At 48.0% G+C, this 24438-nt stretch overlaps 2 protein-coding genes across 2 annotated transcripts in view; one reads left to right on the forward strand and one right to left on the reverse strand.

Annotated features, from left to right (window-relative positions):
- Positions 1–8649, forward strand: part of drp2 (dystrophin related protein 2) — a gene marked incomplete at its 3' end in the record, with an annotated part of 64429 nt that extends 55780 nt beyond the window's left edge. Inside the window, exons 19-23 of the mRNA XM_079744894.1 lie at positions 2545–2691; positions 4296–4557; positions 7462–7579; positions 8015–8101; positions 8630–8649. Coding sequence (XP_079601020.1) covers positions 2545–2691; positions 4296–4557; positions 7462–7579; positions 8015–8101; positions 8630–8649 — 634 coding nt within the window. The remainder of the gene's footprint in view (positions 1–2544; positions 2692–4295; positions 4558–7461; positions 7580–8014; positions 8102–8629) is intronic.
- Positions 8650–11387: 2738 nt separating this feature from the next.
- On the reverse strand, positions 11388–23651 carry LOC307081644 (aryl-hydrocarbon-interacting protein-like 1; the record flags this gene model as incomplete). The annotated part of the gene is made up of 10 exons (XM_079744895.1): positions 11388–11428; positions 13426–13956; positions 15064–15208; positions 15895–16091; positions 16344–16556; positions 20173–20314; positions 20643–20819; positions 21408–21596; positions 22869–23048; positions 23556–23651. 10 exons carry the CDS (start codon positions 23649–23651, stop codon positions 11388–11390), a joined length of 1911 nt encoding a protein of 636 aa, XP_079601021.1.
- Positions 23652–24438: the final 787 nt, after the last annotated feature.

The raw sequence follows: 24438 nt of genomic DNA on the forward strand, positions 1-24438 counted from the left end.
GTGCATGAAGGTTGAGGAGATGTCTGTGTGTATGTGTGTGTGTGTGTGTGTGTGGCTGTGTGTGTGTGTGTGGCTGTGTGTGTGTGGGAGTCTCTGGAGGCTGTGAGACAAGTGTTTGGGAGTAGTAATACTGTTCAATTAGATCGGAACGGAGAGCTATGATTTGAATAAGATGACGATAAGGTGTGCACTCATGCACGGTAGAGCTAGTGGGTGGGGATGATTTGCAGCGTGTTAATCCGCATCTACATTTATCTAGTGTGTCCTTGTGTGTGTATTCAATCTGTGTGCGTGCGTGTTTGTTTGTTTGTGCGCACATGCATACAGACATGCATGTGTGTGTGCATGTGCATTGGGTTCTGTATGTTCAGGGTATATTTACCAGCCACACAATGCACTACAGAAGGATTTCTCAATAGCTTTAAGCTTTCTGTATAAGAGCTCCTTCAGTATGGATGTCTCTGCTGCTCGAGCTCTGGTCCGTTTACCTCTCTCGCCATGTGCTAATGTAAGCTGCTTGGATGGACCTTTGTTAGAATTGCAAAATGCACTGCACGATAGCAGGTCTACAAGACGGCCCTATTTGTATTCATTATGCAAACAAGTGGCTCTTTGTCTATGCGTCTAAATATGCGTAATATGAATATTGCGGTATTGTGTTTGGATCTAAGTGAGAGTCTGTGTGTGTATGTGTGTGTATTTGTGTTCATTTCTGCATATGTTCTGTGGCAATAATATATTCTGTATTATGGATCTTTGTTTTGCATAACATATAGAACAGTTGGTATGGAAGAATGAGGTCCTTCCTGTGTGCCTGCCTGCTTGCCGTCTCCTGCCTGTCTCTCTGTCAGTATGGATTTCTGTACGGCTGTCTGTCTCTCTGTCTGTATGGGCTATCAGTCTCTCCGTTTGTCTCTGACTCTCTATCTGTATGGCTGTCTGTCTGTATGTCTCCCTGTCTTTCTCTCTGTCTGTATGGCTCTCTGTCTCTCTGTATGTCTCTGTGTCTGTGTCTGTCTGTCTGTATGTCTCCCTGTCTTTCTCTCTGTCTGTATGTATCTCTGTCTCTCTGTATGTCTCTTTGTCTGTATGTCTCTCTCTCTGTGTGTCTCTCTGTCTGTATGGCTCTCTGTCTCTCTGTATGTCTCTGTGTCTGTATGGCTGTCTGTCTGTATGTCTCCCTGTCTGTCTCTCTGTCTATATGGCTGTGTATGGCTCTGCACATTGGACACCTAATGTTCTGTGATTATATCGCCTCCCTGCCCCATTTGTTTGATTCAGTGGTCACAGTTGACAATAAGGGCATTCATTAACCATTAATTACCATTAGTCAATTCAGTAAAAAGCATTTTTCACAATTACTAAACTAATTGTCTAGAAATAAATGACTTGTGGTGTTCAATCCTAGAGTCTTTGTGTTACCGAAGGTTATAGTGTTCATGTTCAATCTTGACCCTAACTAAGGTCTTCATTTATACACTATTGAATAGGTAGGATAGGGTTAACCCTAACCCACTAACCCCCATGGTAATGCTATTTAATAATTGCACAAATGTTAATTAATGATTCATTACTGTACCCTTATTGTAAAGTGTAACCAATTCATCTGTCGAGTGTCATCTCCTTGGTCATTGCTTTGATTGTTGAGTTCACGCTGGACTTCTCATGAACATCGCTGTCCACCATGTGAACTCTGGAAATATTTCATATCCAGGTCCTAACATTTGCAATGATGTTGTCCTCTCCCCCCCCTCATCCCCCCAAAAAAGAAAAAGGGTTAAAGGTCTACCTACATACCTGAGGTCTGTTGTAACATACGGACTGTGGACTGGCGGTCTACTCATCAACACAGAGGGAAAGCCAAGGCCCGCTAAGGACTCTGGTGATCGGTACATTTGCTAACCAGTCGGTCGGCGTCAGCACCCATTATTAGTCAAGCGAAACGCAACGCGTTTGCATCCCATGGATATTTAAACGGATCATCACGTTGCCATCCTCCAGTGGCTGAGGATATTACATCTAATGTTTATGCATGATAGGTTCTAACGGAATAAATATGATATCTATATATTCCGCCAGAATGCACTCCAGGCCGACTCGGGAGGGATTCTCGCTGAACTAATTACATTTCAAATTGAAAACATTCAAATATATTTTTTTAACCCAGCACAAGTTATGTCGCTGACGTTTACCTCGGCTCACATTCACCGAATTAAAGTTGTGGCGCTACATTTGTGCAACTCTGGTTAGGTTTGAGTCCATATACTCAGTGTAGGTGGACCAAGTATATATATATAAACTCCTTACCCTTCTGCATTTCACATCGAAAAGTCTTCAGCGTCCAGTCGTTTTTGGGTTAGTCTTTGTGTTTCCCTACACTACCCTATCCACCCATCCCTACAGCATGCCTGGCTGTGTGATCCCCCCCCCCCCCACGGTCCCTCCATGTCCCTGGCCTGGCCCTGGGGGCGCTCTGCGGCTCTGTGCTGCCTGTGGCTTGGTGCTGGTGCCTCAGTGTGCTGTCTTCTGTGTGGGGCACGTCAGGGATGAAGATCAGTACATCCTGCGTCACTCCAGCCCCGCGCTGGAGCAGGACTCGCCGTGCGGACAGCACCTGCTGCTGGTCCACCTGGAGCACCAGGACCGCGAGCAGCTTCAGTGCACCCTGGCCCGCCTGGAGAACGAGAACAGGTGGGTGGAGGGCCACACACTCACACACACGCTCACTCACTCATACCCTTATTGTGTGTGTGTGTGTGTGTGTGTAGGTGTTTGTGTGTATGTGTTTGTGTGCGCATATGTGTGCTTGTGTATGTGTGCGTGCATGTGCATATGTGTGCGTGTGTGTGCATATGTGTGCATGCGTGCGCATAATGTATGCATATGCAAATGCTTGGGTGCGCATAAGTGCACATATGTTTGTGAACATAAACACAACAATTGTGAGTTATTTGGATGTGTGTGCATGCAGGTGGGAATGCAGCTCTGTGTGGTATGTCTTTGTGACATGTGCGCGTGTGGGTGTGTGAGAATTATGATGGCCTTTGGAGCCATCTTGCATAGAAAAAGAGCCATTTACAGTTTATTATAGTGTGAGTTAAAAACCATTGAGGAATTTAGTAAATAACAGCTCTTCTTTCTAATGGCCTTCTTTACAGAGCAAAGGGATAATGACATGACCACTCAAAATATTTTCACAATAGAGCATGATGTCGTAGAATGTTAAAAGAGAAAGGGGAAAAAAAGCATAATAGCAGTCTCGTTTGTGTTTAATTTGGATTTATTGTTTCCGAGCAGCACCTCTGTCTCCACAGTTTTTCATGTGGATGAGAAAAGATCAGTCGTCTGAATTTAATACCAATGGCATTTATGACTCAGATGAATTATTTTCTCTTGTCATCGCTTATCCCTGACCTTTTCATACACAGAGAGAGAAAGTACGCACACACACACACACACTTGCAAACACATGTGAAGTTGCGCACGCACACACTCACACACACTCACACACACAGCCTTTGGGTATCTGAAACCTTGACCCAGTTCATTCTTTAATAGTTATAATATTTTTCCAACCATATATTTCCTGTTCTGATGCCACAGGATTCTCGCTGGTCCTTTTTTATTACAAACTGTTTCATTTATGGCTCAGAGGTACTTGACCATAACTCTGATTTATCCCCCCACCTCCCCTTGAAGTTTGCTACAGAAGAGAGACAAATGTGAGGAGACCTTCATATTCTGGTCTTGCTGAGTTAGTGCAGATTTGATTGGCATGTTTAATAGGGCTTTCTGTAATACATACAGATACCAATATGTCCAAATGTTAAGTCTACCAGTTAATCAAATTAAGTATGTGTGCACAACACATCCTTTTAGAATATATAGTACTTAATATATCCACGTAATTCAATTCACATATTCATCCTGTGTAAATGTGTCACAATGTGACACTGCAGGTGAAAGCCTCAAAGTCATTCCACACCGTTTCAGACGGATAGTCAGAACTGCATACGCAACATCTGTCTTGCATTGGATCATCTCTTTCCGTGCCAAAAGACAAGGTTGAATGAGGTCATGAGTGTGTGTGTGTGTGTGTGTGTGTGTGTGGGGGGGGGATGTGGGGGTGTGTGTGTTCATGTTCCACCAACCCTGACGCCACGCTCTCTCTCCTCTGTCCTTCCTGGTCCGCTCCGTCCCGGCTCCTCCCGGCTCCTCCCGCTCCTCCTGGCTCCTCCCGGCTCCTCCTGGCTCCTCCCTCTCCTCCTGGCTCCTCCGCCCTCCGGCTCCCCCAGGGTGCTGCAGTCCGAGTACCGGCGGCTCCAGTGGAGGCATGAGGAGGCGGCCTCCGTGCCCATGCTGACGGAGGCCGGCGAGGGGGGCGTCCTGTGCTCGCCCACGGCCGACGGGGGGCCGCAAGAGGACGAGGAGCTGCTGGCCGAGGCGAGGGTCCTCCGACAGCACAAGACCCGCCTGGAGACGCGCATGCAGATCCTGGAAGACCACAACAAACAGCTGGACTCCCAGCTGCGCCGGCTCAGGGAGCTCCTGCTACAGGTAGATCCGTAATGAGCCCCAGGTGTTGGGTTTGGCTTAACTCAGGAGGTAGAGCGGGTGGGCTTGTAACCGGAAGGTTGCTGGTTCGATCCCCGGCTCCTCCTAGCTGAGGGTCGAGATGTACCTGAGCAAGACACCTCGCCCTAACTGCGCCCGACGAGCTGGCTGTCACCAGCAAGGTTGATTCCGCCATCGGTGTGCGAATGTGTTAATAAACCGTCGCTTTGGATAAAAGGGTCTGCTAAATGCCCTAAATTGTAAACTGAACTGAGGCCAAAATGGCCCCCCGAATTCAAATTATAATGCAGCTCTCTCTGTGTTCAGCACGGTGAGGGTAGGACATCCAATATTGGCATCTTATACTCACCATGCTCTTATGTACAGAGAAAGTTGTTTTTGGATCTTGGATCCAAAATGGCCCATGAATTCAAACTGAAACGCAGCTTTGTCTGAGTATAAGAGCCGGTTGAGGACAGGACATCCAATATTGACATCTTATACTTTTCAGCTGCCGAGGGGAAAGTGAATTGGGGCAGCGATAGCGACATGAACTGGTGAGAGCATTCAGAACAACAGAACAAATAGAGAGAGTATGAGAGGGCATTTTAGATGGATGCTGAGGCTTGCAGAGACGAAGGCGGTCTGTCGGCTAATCAAGATAGACTCCGACTGCATTGCGTCCCACACTCTGGAGGGAGAGAAAGGGGAGGGGAGTGAAAGCAGAGGCAGTGCTGACGACAATTTCTCAGGTTGCGCCTCTCGCCTGCACCTTTAGAAAGTATAAATCGAGGAACACCGGTAGTGCCACAAATTGCAGACGAAGGCAGCCAAGCAAAAAGGGTTGGCAGGGGGGTCAGAGTGGGAACAGAGGACGAAGAGGACATCAAGAAGAGGCTCTGTCTGGTTTAAAGATGTGGAAAGTGAAAGGGAAAGAGTGGGAAGAAGAGACGGATCATTTGGTGCAGCTTCGACAGGGGGAGGCCAGTTAAATGTTTTATCAGGACCCCCCCCCCCCCCCCCTACGCCCAGCGGGGTCGTTATCAGAAATTCTGGTAACTTCCACCCGACCTGTAGGGCTGTCTTGCGCCGGAACTTTTCCGCTGAAAGAGTTGGTCATAGAAAGAGCTTCAAGTCACACGTTCCCTGTGTGACATGAGGCACAGAAAAGAGGGGGGAATGAAAGAGGGGGATTTGTAATCCTATGATTACCACCACTGTTCTGTGCTGTGCAAAGTTTGGGGAAGAAGTGGAATCCATCTTTGTCAGGCGACCCAGTCCTCAAAGCACTCAGTGTCACGTCCTGCGGAGTTCACTGTTAAATATTTACCAGCATCCGCTGAAAGCCAGAGGAAACCACAACCCATTATGGTGTGTGGGGTGTTGGTGTGTGTGTGAGGGTTTATATATATGCATGTATATAAATATACATCTAAATATCGTTGATTAAAAAATTGCATAATTAAATCTGATTCATCAGGCCAGACTCATATTCGACTGATCCTCGACTCTGATCCTCTTTTTTAATATAAGGGTTCTCAATGCTGCCTCATTTCTTGTGACGTCTGCTTGGTTTAAACGCTTGAAAACTAATCAATTGCCTCATCAGGATTTCCCAGGGTTGTCTATTGGCGCGGTGCAACGTTTCCACTAAATGACCAGCCGCCTCTACAAAACCACTTTTCACAATATGACTGAAACTCGCTCATCCGTCAATGTCAATGTCTGCATTCAATTTGATATGAAATAATGGCTACTATATCGTAATTAATATAAAACCATAGATTAATTCCAACAGTGGCCGGTCTCTGTGGAGACAAAGAGCTTTGTTGTGTCTGATAAGCACTGTAATCACCTCGAGGCAGATGACTGATTACTAATTTAAAAGTGATTGATGTGTTTCAAAGTATAGAACAAATACTTGGCCGTTGAATTTAGCAGTGCAGCAAAAAAAGGCACCAACGATGTAGCGATGGAGAAAGTCATTTTCTTCAGCGCGAGGGGTGTGTGACAGCTGCTGTTGACACAGTTTGCATTTTCCTTTTTTTGGATCACCTTTCATGTTTCGAAATGGTGCCAAACTTTAGAAGTTTAGCTCCTGACAATGTGTATCCTTCTAGAGAATAACAGAATCAAGAATGTGCTCTACTTCGAAAAGAAAATGATTGGATCGTGCCACTTCCTCTGCACAAACATAAGGACATTTATTGAACATAAGGACATTCATTGAGGCAAAGCATAGCAAAGCAAATTGCACACAGAAGTCAATCCCCCTCAAAAAAACATTTTATAACTTCTAGGCTTTTCCTTCTATAAGCCAAGCGATGCTGTAGTATCACTCATTTTGCACCCCCATCCTCCCAGTGGAATATTCTGCACATTCCGTTCCATCACAATTATCCGACTCCATGACTGACTATTAAAGATGACGTCGATTAAATGTCTTTCTGTTGAACATTCGAATCGTCGAAGATTTGAGGTCACCCCTAACATATACGTATATATAAATAAAAGGTGCCTGAAATAAGCCTTCGACTGCGGTTACAAACCTTACCTACTTCTTCCAGCGTATTGTTTCTCCTGCAATTGTTCAACAGTGCGGCGTAACACCTGTCAATCATTCTCTCCTCGCTCTCTTTTTCATTCTCTCCATCTCGTCTTGTTTCTTCGAATGCGACTACGCACCGATCGCCATGATGGGTGTTCAGAAGAACTCCTAGGTGGGGACGGTCATTTTGTGTCATTTTGTGTGACGCCGTCTCCCGCCCCTCAAAATGAGAAGCCTTGGTTTCGAGCCGCTGCCTGTAACACAGCCCACAGGGGGCCTTGGAGCCCTCTGAATGAGTGGGTTGGACTGAACGAGCCCAGGGTGAGCTCTGTACACTAGCTCCCCTCTTCTCCTTGCAGCCCAAAGAAGACTCCGAGGCCAACGGCTCGGAGCCTTCCACACTGTCATCGCCCGTTTCCCGGGGGGACCGCCACTGCGAGGCGGCCAGCAGAGAGACCACGGACACGGAGGCAGCAGGTCAGCGCCGGGACGCTCGTCACACTTTGTAGGATGTGAATACGCAGCATTTATTGTGATTGGTCAATTACTGGCACTCTACGGTCTGTTATTTCTGAATAGCAGACCGCTGCTGTGAATAACAGATTATTGTTGCTGTGAACTTAGTCCCGACCGTATAACCGAAGCATGCTCGGTGAATACCCCTGGTGGGGTTTATTTGCACTAATGACCAACTGTAAAATATCCCTTACTACTTCAATAGGCACACAGATTAAACGATGCAAGGGACACGCCCCCACTTGTGTATAAAGCATTAAACTGGGTGGCAACAGCTACACTTGATCTACGATGAATTAGGTATCGTCCCTATCATGCTACATCTAATGGAGTATTACTGTGTGTGTCCGCATGTCTGTCTGTGTGTGTGTGTGTGTGCGTGTGCGTGTCTGTCAGGTGAGGACTTTGAGCAGGAGCAGGATACAGTGTTACAGCTCCAGGAAGTGATCGAGCAGCTGCGGAACGTATTCCCCTCAGAGCCAGGTGGGGCGAGTATATGTACTGAACCAGCACTGACAGGTTCCACTGGTCTCTTCAGAGGCACAGCCCAGTCCTCTGCTACAACCCCCCCCCTGCCCCCCTAAACACACACACGCACGCACACACACACACACACACACACACACACACACACACACACACACACACACACACACACACAAACACACACAGAGACACTTCCCCAGGGAGAAAGGGATAGAGAGAGGAGTGCTAACATGAGGTTCAGCAGATCGATAAGACAGGGGGGTTGGGGGGGGGGGGGGGGGGGGGGTGCAGGCAGGGGTTTTGATTGACAGCAGTAGCAAAGAGAGAATGACAGGAGGCAGAACGGGTGAAATAAGTCGGGTCTCTGTTTCCAAGTGGAAGCTAGACCGACGAAATCCAATGTCGTTCAATAAAAAAATAACATCCAAAATGATAAGCGTTGAATTAGAGAGGCCAGTCTGTTGTGTTTCTAATTCTACATACAATATGTCGCCTAATCGGGTGTTTTTTTGTATTGTTTTTCAGGTGTCACATCCCTCATCTAACCAGGAGCAGACCTGGGGCGCAGTGTGATGTCATGCAGGGCGGGGCCACGGATGCAGCCCCCCCCACCCCCCCCGGCTTGGGTCTCCACCACAGATAACCAAGCCCGCTACGGCTAGGGAAGCCGGCATTACCAGAGTTAACTCTCTAACCGGAACTCGGAAAAGCACTAAAAAAAGCCTACTTATTATATTTTCTTGTCACGCAAACCACTAAAGGCTTATGCTAATGTCCGTCGGGCAAGGCTGTACGAGCTAACTTTGCCGACATTAGCAACACAGCCTGCCTGACTGCCTGCGTTATCCAGCCAATGGAGACACGGGTGTTCAGCAAGCTCTTCAGGGAGAAAAGGTATATAGTATATGTAATAGTGCCCAGCCAAGACACTGTGCTAACCAGCATCTGTGTAGTCATTCAGAGGTGTGAAGCTTTATAACGGTACACAGCACAAATTGGACCTTCCACGGAGAAAATGCGTCGACTCTCATCGTGTCAGGTTGTGTCACTTTCGGCATGTCTTCTTCTGTTGTCTCTGTTATCTTTCTCTTTTGTGTGATGCCTCCCTCATTGTTTTTCGGTTCTGTTTGTTATTTGAAGAGTGGCAGCTCTAGTGCTGACTGGGAGTTGGCTGGGCCGACGTGCTGCCGACAGAACGGGCGTCCGCAGCAGAGCGGTGTATTTATTACCCCGTGGGGCTCCGCGAGTCATCGGTTAAAGCTCCCTGTGATTCATTCAAGACAGCCACAGTGCCCGCTAGAACAGCACCGACGTGACACACACACACACGCGCGCGCACGCTTCCATCTTATTCCAACGGTCCATAGCCACTATGCCCCCTGCGTCCCTAACACGTGTGTGAGCGCTTAAATGATGTAACAACACAACGGACCACACACGCATGTGGCAACAGCGGCTAAATGTATCGATAACGTGCATCACGCTACCCACTTCCGTCTATCCGTTCACCGAGCGCCTTCTTCGTAGACGTGATCCATCACTTGTCCAGGGGAGATAGAGCTGCTGATCGTCTCGTGCCGTGACTCAGTTGGGGGATTTGTTGAGAATGATGTGTGTCAATAAACGATGGCGCCCGGGCAGGATGCTTGGATCCCCCTGCTGGGGACGGCCGTGGGACGATGATCCCGGCTGCTGGATCAGGGCCTCTCCTCTTCCTCCTCCTCCTCCCCTCTCCTCTCCCGGTCTCAACTAGGGGTGCCATCGTCATCATCATCATCATAATCATCATCCCACCAGGGAAAGTCGTTTTAATGCAACCCTCACCCCCTTGGAGTCTCCAGAGCTCATCCCTAATCCCCGGTACACCTCCACCATCCAACCCATTAAATATACACTATTAGTCACCATTAAAACGGTGTCTAATCCTGCGGCTCAATAATAACGTCTTGAATTGTCGAATGAGCTTATTTCCCCGTTTTTTTCCCTCAATGCTCGTTGGATTGTTGTTGGACTCTGAAGAGTGGTTTTAAAATGGCTGTGCCCTCCCTCCTAGTGAGGTCACACATCACGCGCTAATCCAGACAGCCAGACAGCAGTCTCCCGAGTTATTAAATACAGGGAACACTCGAGAAGGACCAACTGACACTGTGTTGCTGCCCTGAAGCTTTTAACGGCATCCGAATGGGGGTTGGTTATTCCTAATTTCGTTCCTTTTTTTTGGTACAAAAGCAATCTGAAGTCACCAAGGACACACATCAGGCGAGAGCTTTCTTCCCCCTCTTCTCCTTTTCTCACCGCAACGGAGGGGTATTGTGGGGAGTGCATGTGCACGTGTACGCTTGCACACACACACATACACACACCCACACACACACTCACACACACATCATTCAGTGAACTCATAAATTGGATGGAACAGCTCGACAGGGTCCAGGAGGGCGATTTCTGGAGGGGCCCTAGACGGGTCAAGCAGGGCCCCTTGTGAGCCAGGCTCTGTGGTGGAGGTTGCCCGGAGCGATTAAGGATATGAAAGACAACAAGCCGGTAGTGTAGGAAACGCTGTTCATTGCTTCTGGGTTTGCAAGTGAATGTTCCCTTTTGATGTTCTTGCCACGGCAAATCTCCAGAAAACTACGGGAGGCCCGCCTGAAACGATACAGGCATCAAACAATCGCTCAATGTTTTTTTTGAACTTGGGAAGAAGGGCGTAGAGTTGGGAAGGGATTTGAACTGGTGATGGCTGAACCCACGATCCCTTCCAATCAACCGTCGAGATATGTGTTTCGATGCCTGAGTCTGCTTCTGGTACAAAAGATTTCCCTCCCTTTTTGCAAAGGAGTGGAACATTCACTTTTGACATCATCCTCCACAATACCGTTCTGTTAGTTTTTTGGTACGGTTGCTAGGGAACCATCCCCAAGGATACAGTGCTGCAGGTTTGTGAGTCGGAAAAAAGTGGTGTGTGGTTTATAATAGAAATGCTTATGGGACACCAGGATATAGAGGGGCCTAGCCTCATTTGAAAAACGAATTGCTTGCAAAATATCAAGCCCAGAACCGTTTTTTACCGTTTTGGTGCGGAAATTCAAAGAGCATTACCAGCCGTCGCCTGTTAAAAATAATCCCACCTCCGGCCTAGCTTGGGGTACAGTCGAGTCCCAGAAGGGATAGGAGGAAGTGTATGCGGAGCAAGAGAGGGTTAAAAGAAAGTGACGGCGGGAATGTTTAATCACGTAGGTTGTGTTTTATGGGTGGTTCAGACATGTCATTACATGAGTACCTGTCAATCTGGATGATTGGCGTGCTCTACGTGTTTGATGGGGTCTGTCAAGGGACGTGCAGGTTGGTGTACGGTGGGACAGTGACCGATGGCGATGAGAGATGAAGGGGCTCCCTGAAGATGTGTCACTCCCCAGAGAGCGAGCCTTACATAACGAAGCACGTTTGTTGCGGAGGTGGAGTGGATGAAGAGCAATTAGGAGACGTGGGAATGCAGGATTCTGAAGGCCATTTTACAACATACTCCTGTTCCCATTCACACCTGGTCTACACACACACACACACATACACACGCAGATACACACACATACACAAGCGCACACTCCTGAACGGTCGTCAAAACCCTCCCTATTTTTCTTACTTTGGTTCATTCTGCCCGTATCGGTCCAACACGCGATCCCTTGATCCATGTGACATTGTCTGTGAAATGAACAAGAGCAACAGTGTTCATTCGCCCCATCCCTTCCCCAACCGAAACCTCACCACTCACACGGGAGCGCACACTCGGATAAACGCATACACCCTGTTCCCCGTACCGTGACTGACTACGATTGAGACGTCTCATTCCTACCAGGATCTGCATCCCTTTGTAGCCGTATGCACCGCGTCAACTCCCCCAGCCAACCACACCGTTTTTGTAAGAGACTGCACGCACGTGTGTGTGTGTGTGTGTGTGTTTGTTTTTGTGCGTGTGTGAGTAGGCCAGTGAGAGTGCAGTGAATCACTTAACTACACTAACAAGGTTTCCATGCACTCCATGCACTGTATTATGCCCCTGAAACCATTTGCTCATTACTGACTACTTAACATTGCAAGTCAAGCAGAGGTTTATGTTCGAACTCACTGTTAATATTACTTGGTAATCATCAGTGTGAGTTGTTTCATTTTATTCACAGAAAAAGCACGTCCCCGTGTCTTTTCTCTAGATAGTTAATCTGTGTTGTTATGATTTCAATTTTATTTAAGTTTTGAAGAAAAGATTTTTAATAACGAGTGTGTTACTGGCTGCTTTCTACTTTTTGTGTACAGAAATAAAAACTTTGTATTTGGCATACCCAGTCTGCCTGTTCTTTCTATGTGCCTTTAGCGATTCCTATGACAATGACAACAATAATAAAACATTCAACAGTCGCAGTGTACAGTCCATTTTCTGTTTATTACATTTTGACATTTTGCTGACGTTCGGCCTGCAGCCTGGGTCTACTCACAGTTCCTCCCTTCCCTCGTCTTGACTTTCATTTCTTTGATCCTCATTGTGTAGCTTTCCTTCTTACTCAGTGGCAGACCTATCGGCCCCTTCATCTAACCTTGGTCTGTGCTCCACTTCCCCTGTGGGCTCGGAGATGGCCTGAGATCATTTGCTCCCTTTTGCTGCATCTGATCGAGTGGCGGCTTTGTTCCCCTGCTCGCCTGTGCCTTACCCCTGCCCCGGCCGTTGATGGGCTTGTGACCTTGTTTCTGGCCTTATCGGAACCGGATCGCTTGCTCGCAACATTATCTTTGGCTGCACTGGTGGGTGCTGGGACACTATCTCCGTCTCTCAGTCCATTATCTGGAGCATCCCGCCTGTAACCCTGCGGCACAAGGCTCGCTTCTTTACTAATCGGAACCCTGGCACACCACTCCTTCCTCTACTTCCTCTCCTTCCTTTCCTGCCTCCCTTTCCTCCCTCCCCTCATCACCCCTCTCCTCTTCTTCTTCCGTATAACTTTCTACCCTGGCACACTTCGCTCCAACCTCCCTCCCCTCCTCCTCTTCTTCCTTGGGACTCTCCTCCTTGGCACACTCCCCTCTTTCCTCTCTCCCCTCTTCCTCCTCTTCCTCATCTCTCTGCTCGTCCGTATTACTTTCTACGCTGGCACACTTCTCTCCATCCTTCCTCCCCTCCTCCTCCTGTTCCTCTTCCTTGTGACTCTCCTCCCTGGCACACTCCACTCTTTCCTCTCTCCCCTCCGTCTCTTCCTCTCCCATATTCCCCTCCTCCCTGGCACACTCCGCTCCTTCTTCCCTCCCCTCCTCTTCCTCTGCCTCTTTCATCTTACCCTCCACCCTGGAACACTCCTCTCCTTCCTTCCTCCCCTCCTCATCCTTCTCCTCTCCCATGTGACTCTCGACCCTGGCATCCTCCCCCTCCTCCTCATTCTCTTCTGGTTTCACATCCGTCTGGTGGCGCTCCTTAACCGCTCCCTCCAGTCCCGCGTCGGCGCTGGCTGGGGCCTCCTCCCTCTCGGCCTCCTTGGACCCGACACCCTCCCCAACACCGGCATGTTCCTGGTGCCGTTCGACGGTCGCGAACGTCACACTCTTCTTGGGGGTCCCGCTAGCCGCGGCGGCGCTGGCTCTGGCTCGGGTTCCGCCCGGGCCCCATTTCTCCCGGGACGTTTCCCAGTACGTCTTCTTCTGCTGCCCGTGCCTGAGGCGCAGGGTCTCCCCCAGCTTTTTCAGCTCCCGCCGGACCACCGGCTGGAACTTGGGGTCCAGGCGCTCCAGCTTGAGGAAATCGTTGCGGGCTTGGTCTTCGTTGCACAGGGCCGAGTGGGCCCGAGCCCGCTGGTACACGGCCTTGAAGTTACCTACGATGGAGAGAAGAGGAGGTGAAGTCCAAGGGAAGGGATGAAAAGAGTTCAAAGTCAGACGGCAGCAGATATGAAGGTAAACCGCTGGCTCGAATAGAGGGAGAAGGAGGCAGATAATAAAGAGGAGGTCAGTAAGGCTGTCAAGCCTTAAATCTAAAAGTAAAATAAATCCCCTGTCTGGGCTCCATGAACGCAGGACGGAGCAGGCAGCGGTAGAAGATGAAGGAGAAGGAGGCGCGGAAAGACATGCAAGGAGTTCAAACAGGAGAAAAGCTAATTTGGTTGGGCGGTAAATTGCAGCCAAAGGGGGAGTAAACACACCAATTTCACATTTTACAAAGCCAAGGCAATAAATAATTCAACCTTGCTGCAAAATAAAAAAGCTAATGAAAATAATATTTTCTGATTTCCTCGGTCGGATGCAAAAAGAGCAATGGAATTGCTTGACGAGGCAGGGTTGAATATTTATTAGAGGAATGTTTGTCGTCTCTCCCAGTTAACTGTGAAATCTGTCTTTGTTTAAACAATGGAGGAAGACTTTGCCTGAGGCTAGGCCCGGCACTAACCGTAGATCTTCATCCTGCCATGAAAATCGTAGGGGATCAAATTCACCAAAACAAACAGCTTGTTGTTGGTTTCTCATCCGTCTGCCTTTCAAAATATTTGTCTCTGCTTCATTTCAATATCATTTCAATATCAAGAGAGTATCAGAGTATCAGTAGTTCCGTCTTCAGCCGGGTGCAAAGACTCATGCATTCGTGATGGTTATGCCAATCATGTGACCCTTATTCTCAACCCAATCAAACCTGTACCTTAATGTAACCATCTCTAACTTCTAAAACCTTAACCAAACAAGTCAAAATAAAACACGAGGGGCAGGATAGCCTAGTGGTCAGGGTGTTTTATTCCCATCCTGAAGTTTCTGTGATTCTAACCCCAAATTCTCCCTGTAAGCAGCCTTGAGCAAGAGGCCGCACCCATTTCAAATATTGGAAAAAAGTGTCAGATAAATTGTCCGACTTATATTTCAAACGCGTCAAAGATGGGGCTAAGAGCCAGACAAATCCTGACGGTTTCATCCACCTCCAGCCCGGTGTCTCATACCTCTGTGCTTCTTCAGTAGCTTAGTGTTGAGCTCCACCACCTGCTGGTACTGGTGCAGCTCCAGCAGACAGCCGCTGAGGTTAAGGGTCAACGGGAGGCGGACCTTCTCCAGGGACTGCCAGTCCTCGCCCTTCTGGTCCACCAGCTGAACACCCAGGAAGGAGGTGATTGAGGGATTTGGGGAGACGCTATGTTACTTTTGGTTCAGGCCAGGTGAAAACCTTGTGAGTTTCAGAGACCGTTTCTAATAAAAACGAATAAGGAAGAGAAGACGGCGTGAGATTTGGATGGAAAATAATGATGGGACGCGGTGATGGCGGTGAGATTGATTAGAAAAAATTAATTTGGTACATGCAGGAACAGAGGGAGAAGATTGGTGACGTCAGAAGGCAGAATGGGGAGGTGTGTGTGTGTGTGTGTGTGTGTGTGTGTGTGTGTGTGTCGGGGGGGAGTGTTAAAAACGAGTTAGAGTGAGAAGGGAGGGTGGTAGAGACAGACAATTGCATAACATCACAATGGGATCTGCAGAATTCGTGTTATTTTTTGGTTATTTCCCCTATGGTTTGTCTACATAGAATGTCATTGCTATAGTTTTTTGTAAAGTAAAAAGTAACAAGGTTAATAATTGCTAAGGGGCATTTTTGACTTTCATATGTATCCTACAGTAACCACCAAAAATAGTTGGTTGGAAAGAAATCGGCGGTGTTTGTATTGGCAGTAACATAACTTTTAGTTTAAAATATGGTCCTACTTAATAATACAATAACCTTTCCTTGCTTTTTTCGAAATCGAGTGTGCTACAGACATGACCTCAGCAGCGCCTGCACTCACTTTGTACTGAAGGCAGTCCACGTACTCCATGGCCTCTCTGAACTTCCCCGAGGCTTCTTCGTGGCGGCTCTCTTTCATATGGAAGTTGCCTTCTTCCTGAAGGAACATGACCATTCTCAGCATCTGCTGCCAGTCCATCTCCTCCGGGCGGCCGTGGCCGCCGGCGACCTGCTCTCTCTGCGTCTGCGTGCCACGCCCTGTCTCTCGATCGCCACCATCACCCTTACCCACCCCCCCACCGTTGCCCTCACCGTCCACCCAGTGGCACGCCCCTCCTTTCCTCCCATCCTCTCCCTCATCTCGATCTGCCACGCTCGCCCTCTCCAGGCCACGCCTCCCGTCTTCCCCCGCGCCGTTCTTCACCAATCCACACTCCTTCTCTTCCCCTTTATCTCCTCCTCCCTCCTCCACCTCCTCCTCCTCCGCCTCCTCCTCCTCCGCCTCCCTGCCGCGGGGGCTGCTGTCCAGCTTCTGCCAGTACTGCTCCTTCTCCTCCCAGTACTTCTCCTTCATGCGGTCCGACAGCGCCCGGAGCTCGCGGTGGACCAGCCCGGCCAGCGTCAGGTCCAGGTTCAGCACCATGTTGTAGTCCCGCCGCGCCTCCTTCTCGTTCCACACGGCCGCGTGCGCCTTGGCCCGCTTGTAGTAGGCCTTCACACAGTCTGTGGGGGGGAAAAACGGGGAGACGGGGGTAAAGAAATGACTTCTATTAGAGCTTGTAGACAAGGCGTACCGTGTCATAGGAGGGGGTGGTTCGGGGAAAGGTTCAGGGTACGAGGTCCAATGTTAAGAGGTCTAGGTGGGGGTGGTTCACGGCTGATGGGGGTGTTTGACTCTCCCGTGAGCCAAAAGGTACTGGCTTCAGTATCACCAATGTAAGCAGTCTACCCGTAGGAGTTCTGTTTGGAAGGACACCCTGGCCTCCAGCCCTGCTCATTAACAATGGAGCTGAAGTCACTGCAAGTCCCTTTTGAATACAAGCATTTGCTGCATTCTACTTGTGATGGTTAAAAACTCAAATAGATGAAACAAAGATAAAAGGTAGGTATTCGTTTTCTAAAGATAAAAATAAATACCCGATCTAACAACCTGTATTGTTATGTCCACTCTGACTTATCCTCTGGATGGGCAGAAGGGTATTTGTATGCAATTGGTTCAGTGTACATGTTCTACAATGACCCAGTTGCATACCAATAACCAGAACAGTGTACCTTGCCGAGTACTCAACCATCTTAACAGAAACCAGATAGAGTCGGGGTAGGGTTCTCTCTCTTTCTCAGAAGACCCACTTGTTCATCACACATATACACAGCTCCTTTGTACGTACACCTATATACACACACACACACACACGCACGCGCGTGTGCACACACACGAGTCGCCGAAGAGTAGGTCCGGAGTAGTTAGTTGGATCCTCCGTTGATGGCTTCCTACCTCCTTCAACTCCCTCATTTATTTTCTCCTCTAATATAAATCTTTCATTCGACCAACATTTGAAAAGATTTCTTCCTAGCTCTCGGCAAAGGCAGAGAAGAAGACACACAGTACAACCGCCCTCTGGGAGGGGGGGGGGTGGTGGGGGGGGGGGGGGGGGGGGGGGGTGGCTAGGTAGTGTTGGAGGAGATTTGGCCAAGGCTGATATAAACTGACGGAGACAGCAAGACATTGTCAAAGATAGAGAGTTGGTGAGAGTGAAAGATAGGGAGTTTAAGGTGGAGAAAGAGCCAGAGAGAGAGAGTGAGAGAAAAAGAGAGGGAGTTTAAGGTGGAGATAATGCCGGACAGAGAGAGTTGGTTGAGAGCTAAATAGAGGGAGTTTAAGGTGGAGATAGTGGAGGAGAGAGAGGGTTGGTGAGAGCGTAGAAGTGAGAGAAAGTAAGAGAACGAGGGACTGGGTGAAGGCAAAACATAAGCAAAAGCTATGAACAGAGTGGTAAGCGCTAGCAGTATAGAAAATGTAAGGTTGAGCGTATTGAAGGATGGGGTAAGGTAGAGAGGGGGACGTAGAGAGGGGGATTCGGTGTCGCAGGATGAATTGCTTCTATAGGCCTCATTAAAGCAGTCGCAGCCTGATAAGCTTTCAGACTCGCTGTTCCCAATGTTGACTATGGAGTTCAGCGCTGAATATCCACCGAGGTTCCCCCGGGCGGAGCGAACTGCCACGAATTTCCACCTTGAAACTGAGCTCAAAGTTCAAACAATTTCATCTTTCCCCACGGTTGGGACTGACCTCTGAAAGCACATCCAATTACGGCTTTAGTCGACGTTCTAAAACCCACGCCAGCGGCTTTCGCCATCGCTAAACTCAAATACATGTTTTGGGAGTTAAAAGCAAAGCTAAACTCCCGTCTGGTGGCGGGCTGTATTGTGAATGGCCACCCCAGACCTATCTCCTCATGCATTGACCATTCAAGTGGTTTTGGACAGTGAGCAGGGAGGAAGGCTTGCACAGAGAGGTGTAAAGAGCTGCTCAAGCTGCAAGTTTGTATTATTTCTCCTGGTGCCACATACACACTTACAGGCAGGCACACACACACACACACACACACACACACACACACACACACACACACACACACACCAAACATCAAAACACCCACACATGAGCAGAAATACAGGCACACAAACACAGAATTATACATCCATTTCGCACACATATAAACACCCACACATGCTTAGACATAAATCTATGCATCCCACACACAAACTGTGGTGTTTATGTCGGGTTACACACACACACACACACGCACACGCACACACAGACACACACACACACACACACAGAATATAAGAGTAGAGATGGGAGCTGAGGGACAAGAATAAAACGGTCTCCTTAAGGGATCGTAACTCACTGTGTGCTGGGCTAGATTCTGTGTCAGCAGAGGAGCTCCTCCAGGATGGAGGGCGTGGCCATGGGCAAGAGAGCAACGGTCCCAGGGCCTCCTACCCAAGGCGTATGTAAGCCCTTTGTAATGTAAAGCTCTAGCATCACAGAGAGTGGCTAGAGCCAGGCCGCACCAGGCCTGCAGCCCTGCCTGGACTTGACAGGCATCATAATGTATTCATTATGAGCGAAGCGGTAGGGCGGGGCTGTGTGTGTGTGTGTGTGTGTGTGTGTGTGTGTGTGTGTGTGTGTGTGTGTGTGTGTGTGTGTGTGTGTGTGTGTGTGTGTGTGTGTTAAAGATGCTTATGCAGATGCAAATCGAATAATTGGCCCCATTACCCCACTATAACCATGGTTGAGGCGGGTTGCATATCCAAGCCTTTTTACGGAATTTACAATTTGTGGTTGATTTTTATTAAATGAAAATCATGTATTATTAATATTGTGTCTACACTGTCAAACATGACTATGCTTTTGTTGTTTGGTTCATTAATCCAAAATGCATTACCGATAATAGGCTGCACTCTGGCTAATTCTCTGAACAAATAACAGCATCAAATAACGGTTGTTTGCGAACCATGAAACATAATGGTTTAATAACAAAGTAGTTATTGTTGTCAGCGGCACACACAATGCAGCAACGCCCAAATCAACAGGGCTCAGCCTGTTCTGCTATCAAAACTAGCCTAATAATATAGTAGCCTGAAAGAGGCCTAATAGGCAAACATTTTTCCATTCTCATTTCATCTTTCGAACTATGGTAAATAACTACATTTGTTTCATCGTAAATGGCGAACTCAGACACCATTTTAGAGGGTTGGAAAATTGACGCGGCTGTAATTTTCTTCCATTTACAAACAGCCGTTCCAATAGCTGTTGGGTGCAGTTACAGCAATATGCATATTCAGGTACCTTGTGTGTGTGTGTTTATGCGTGTGCATGTGTGTGTGTGTTTATGAAACAGAGGTTGTGTGTTTGTCTGTGTTTGAAAATGTGTGTATGTTTATGAAAGAGAGATTGTGTGTGTGTGTGTGTGTGTGTGTGTGCATGTGTGTGTGTGTGTGTGTCTCCAGTATATGCGAGCGCAACACACGGAACACATGAATCAAAAACATCAGATGGTTTGAAGTCTATTCTCTCCCCATTAGATAGCGGGCTGATTTATCTCTGCATCACCTTCCTCGGCAGTGCCTGCGCTGGCTAGTAACACATAGGGAGTTTTAGTCTGCGCCTTTAAAGGGATCCCATCTCTACATCACATGAATGGGACTGCGTTGACACTGAACTGCAAAGGGGGGGGGGGGGGGGGCACATGAGCCAAGGTTTTCCCTTTTCTTTTCCGTTCCAACAAGTGTCCCCCGTTTGTTATTCATCCGCCCTCCTGAAGGCGTTTACCTTTGTGTTTCCCTAGCAGTTCGCTGGCGTGTTCGATGACTTCGTAGTACTGCTCCAGCTCCAGCATACACTGGCAGTAGTTCAGCTCTAGAGGGATGACCATGCGGCCCAGGTTGATGTAGTCTATGTCGCCGGGCATTTCCTGCGTAGACGTGAGCATTTCATCACCCACGCAGACGCACACACACACACACACACACACACACACACACACACACACACACACACACACACGCACACACACACACACACACACACACACACACAGCCATCATGCCGCTTCTCTTGAACTCTTCACACTGAACACAATTATCACTCATAAACAGCTGTTAGAGCGACATAATGGTGCATCAAACGAGCTCAAGGACACGAGCCAGTGTCCTCTGGGAGACGGTTTGCTTTCGTCCTCATATATCCCTGTACTCTCGCTAGACGCCGCCAATCATCTTCATTTCATTCCGGTCACTCACCCTTGATTGGACAACTTTAAGCAGTAGGACCGCCTCCTTGTACTTGCAGGCGGCGTCTTCGTAGCGCTTCATCTTGACCAGCGAGTTGCCCTGGAAGTGGAGCAGAGGCACGGTGCGCATCTTCTCATCCTTCTCCATCAACCAGGACTCACGCTGGTAGGACATGGGGTCTCCCACCTGCCGGTGCAGAACATACCGGAACAGGGCATAGAGGGAAGCATATGTGTTGCAAAATGTTTCCCCGACGGCTCCCAGCTCATGGTAAAAACTGTCGTTATCACACTAAGAAACATTTTCATAGGAGGAGAAACCATGCTAGTCTCAGCAGGGTGCGAGGTAGATAGTCATCTTATCTTGCTCTAGTCTGCTCTTATTAACTATGATTACTGCATCTTTCATTATATCAATTGAATTAACATTATAGAAAAGTACACGTTTTGCTTTATGTTTCTGCCTGCCTGGATGTTTATTCTAGATGTATCCTTCGGCTAGGAAATTGCTCGATAAGTGCAGGCCATCAATGGGTAAACAGCATCACCAAACATCACAACATCATATTTTTTTCCAATGAATATAAACAACAGGTTTTGCCATTTAGCAGACCTACAGTGAAATCAGACACAGAATGAGGACATTGGGGGACTGATACGAGTGCCCATCATGTGGTGGACTCAAACGACCCCTTCTACGCTCTCTCAATCTTATAATCCAATCGAGCTCACGATCTACTAATCTCATGGTAGCGCTGTCTGTCCCCAGTTTTACCTGCAACAGCTCCATGATGAAGATGAGCGGCTGGGGGGTCCTCATGAGTTCGTCTAGCTCTGGGTAACCCGTGGAGTGGTAGTGGAACATGTTGCCCAAGCCACACATGTGCCTCTGGCCGTCCAGAGGGTCCTTCCCCTGGGCAATCAGCCGCATCCCCTTGGACACTATAGGGTACAAACCAGTGTGCTGGAAGAAAAGAGAAGAAAACCTTTCATAATTGTGATCCCATATCTTGAACAGCGGCATCCCACAGAGCTCTGTGCTGAGACCTTTCCTCTACCCCCTCTTCCCCTAAGACCGTACACCTGCGCATGGTTCTAGTACCCTTGTCAAGATTGCAGACGACACAACGGATGTAAGCATCGTCAGCCACACCGATGAGTCGGCCTACAGCGTGGAGGATCAGCCCCTAGTGACGCCGTGCCCCGACCGGGCTCGCAGCACCCAGCAGACCAAGGAGTTCATTGTGGACTGCATGAAGACAGAGAGTGGTACACACACCCCCATCTGTATCAACAAGATGGAGGTTGAGCGTATTGCCAGCTTTAAGGGTCCTCATATCCGAGGATCTCTCTTGGGCCCTCAACATGTCAGCCCTGGTCAAAAAGGCTTACCAACGTTTCTTCTTCGTGAGGAGATTGAAGAAAGTCCATCTTTCTTCACAGAGCCTGGTGTCTGCATCATCGAGAAAATCAGCATAGAGAAAATCCACACCAACTGCAGCACAGTATGTTATGTCTAACCGCTCTGTCTCGGTGGTGGTGAAGACGGCCCAACGCACCCCCATTGAGGCTGTCCAGCGAGAGGGTGGTCTGCGGAGGGCACGCAGCACTGCCAGGGACAGTTCTTACCCGAGCCACAGAATGTTTGAACTCCTCCCCTCTCGGAATCCCTCACTGACTCTCCATTCCCGGACCAGCAGGTTCAAGAACTGCTTCATCCCTGTGGCTGACATCCTGCTGTCTCGGCACCCTGAGAAACAGCCCTCTCCACTTTTAAAGTTCAATCGAATCTAAAACAAGTTATGCTCATGATTAGACTGAGACCTTGCTCAATCATGAAGTACATGGCAATCATTCCAGTATGATGTACGCGGGAGAACTGCAATCAGACGTCGTACATTTAGTTGTGAAATTGCGTGTCGAGTTGGGGAAAGATGTGAGTACATGTTTTACAATAGCGTTGCTCCGATGTTCAGTTGATAGTGGGTGTTGTTGGGGGGGGGCCGGATGCAAAAAGAGGGTAGAAATGGTCTGAATATACCCAACATCCTTAGATTCCATAAAGACAAAACATGTTTTTCTTGTTCTTGGACGGATCCTCATCAGCCCGTATTGTTCGGTAGGCCGTGTGGTTTTAGAGCACATGTGTGTTTGCATATGTGAACCATGTGTGTGTGTGTTTGCGTGTTGTGGGTCGGAGTGGAAAGGGGGGGGGTGATTGAATATCGACACGCACCACCGCATCGCACCAGAACTCGGCCACCTCTCCCACCCGCATGGACGTCAGCAGGCTTTCCCACACCTCCATCTTGAACATCTTGCCCACAAAGATCTCGGCCGGTCTCTTGGCCAGGCGGCTGTCGTCAATCACCGTGCGCTCAAAGTCGTCCAGCAGCGTCTGGAAGTGGAACACCACCTTCATGGGTAGAAGGTGGGGAAAAATACAAATAATGGGTGAATGGATTTTTCTTTTCTTTTCTGCCTGTGAATGGGACTCTTTTCTTTTGGAAATTATTATCATTATGTGTCATATGTCATCATGTAAGCCTTATCGAAGATAGAACACACGCACACCATGGAAGAAATCACCCAGAAAATTAGGCCGCAGGTTTGAGACTGAATATGCTAGAAAAAGATAAATTTGCAATGGTAGAACAGAGCATGGGCATATAATTCATGGATACACACACACAATTTGATTGAACAAATAGTTTAGATGTAGCTAATTTGGATTTTAATTTGAGTACAATTACCTTCACCATTAATTATTAGACAGAATTTCAATGGGCATACAATCAGAGGCTACATGCACTCAATTATATTTGGAACCTTAATTAATCGATTTTGATCTCATGCAACGCCTAATTGCTCAACACTACATTCATTCATGAGGTTTTCCATGATTATGAAAAGATAGTTCTACCTTAGTGCCGGAGGGAAAATGTGGCATCGGCCCCGTTCCTCCAGCAAGAATCTTCTTCTTGACGGTTGGCATATCGAGAAGATAGGTATCCTCCATCTTCAGGCTACCTGCTGTGTGCTTTCTGCTGTGAAACGAAAGCCCGTGAAAAACCTATAGAACCTGCTCTGATGGAAGACAATTCCTTCTTCTTCTCCTTCTCCTGTCAACGGTGGCCTGCAGCTTTTCCTAATTAGCCCATTGTGGATCGAGTTTTGCTGGCTGCTCTCTTGACAGATGGTCGGATTAGCCCGGGGTTTGAAGATGATGGCCACTTTAATCTGAGGAGCTAATCCCCTTGCCTACTCCCTTGGATTGCCTGGTTAATCCCTGCAGGAAGGAATGGAAAGGAAAGGAGGTGACCAGTGGACCAGCCTATGAGGAAAGGCCCGGATTATTCTGGAAGAAATGAAGAGCCTTCTGGATTGAGTGTGATCTGTCCAACCCAAAAATAGCTCTCATAATGGCAGTCGGAGAGAATGGACCAGTTTATGTCTAAAGTCTTTAGACTAGTTTGAATTTGCTAATGGTTGGACCTCCTAGAAGATGGAACAATTGTCGTTTGGTATAAAAAATAACTTTTGACACCATACACTATTATTATCTCATCAGAGCTTAAAGAAACCAAACATGTTTTGTTCTCTCTTTGTCATATTCTTTGCTCAGTGGCACATTTTTAATAATTTACTATTATTGACTATGTGATGAACATGGCTATTATGAAGCTGTTCAGCCTCCAACCGTCATTTAAATTGCCCGTAACAGCAACGTGATAACATTTTAATGGTAAACAAGAGCCCCATACCAACGTTGTTTTTAACCTGTCTTGATGCGGTTCCACACTTTT

This window comes from Pollachius pollachius, assembly GCF_949987615.1.
Source record: "Pollachius pollachius genome assembly, chromosome: 10".
In the NCBI taxonomy this organism is placed as follows: domain Eukaryota; kingdom Metazoa; phylum Chordata; class Actinopteri; order Gadiformes; family Gadidae; genus Pollachius; species Pollachius pollachius.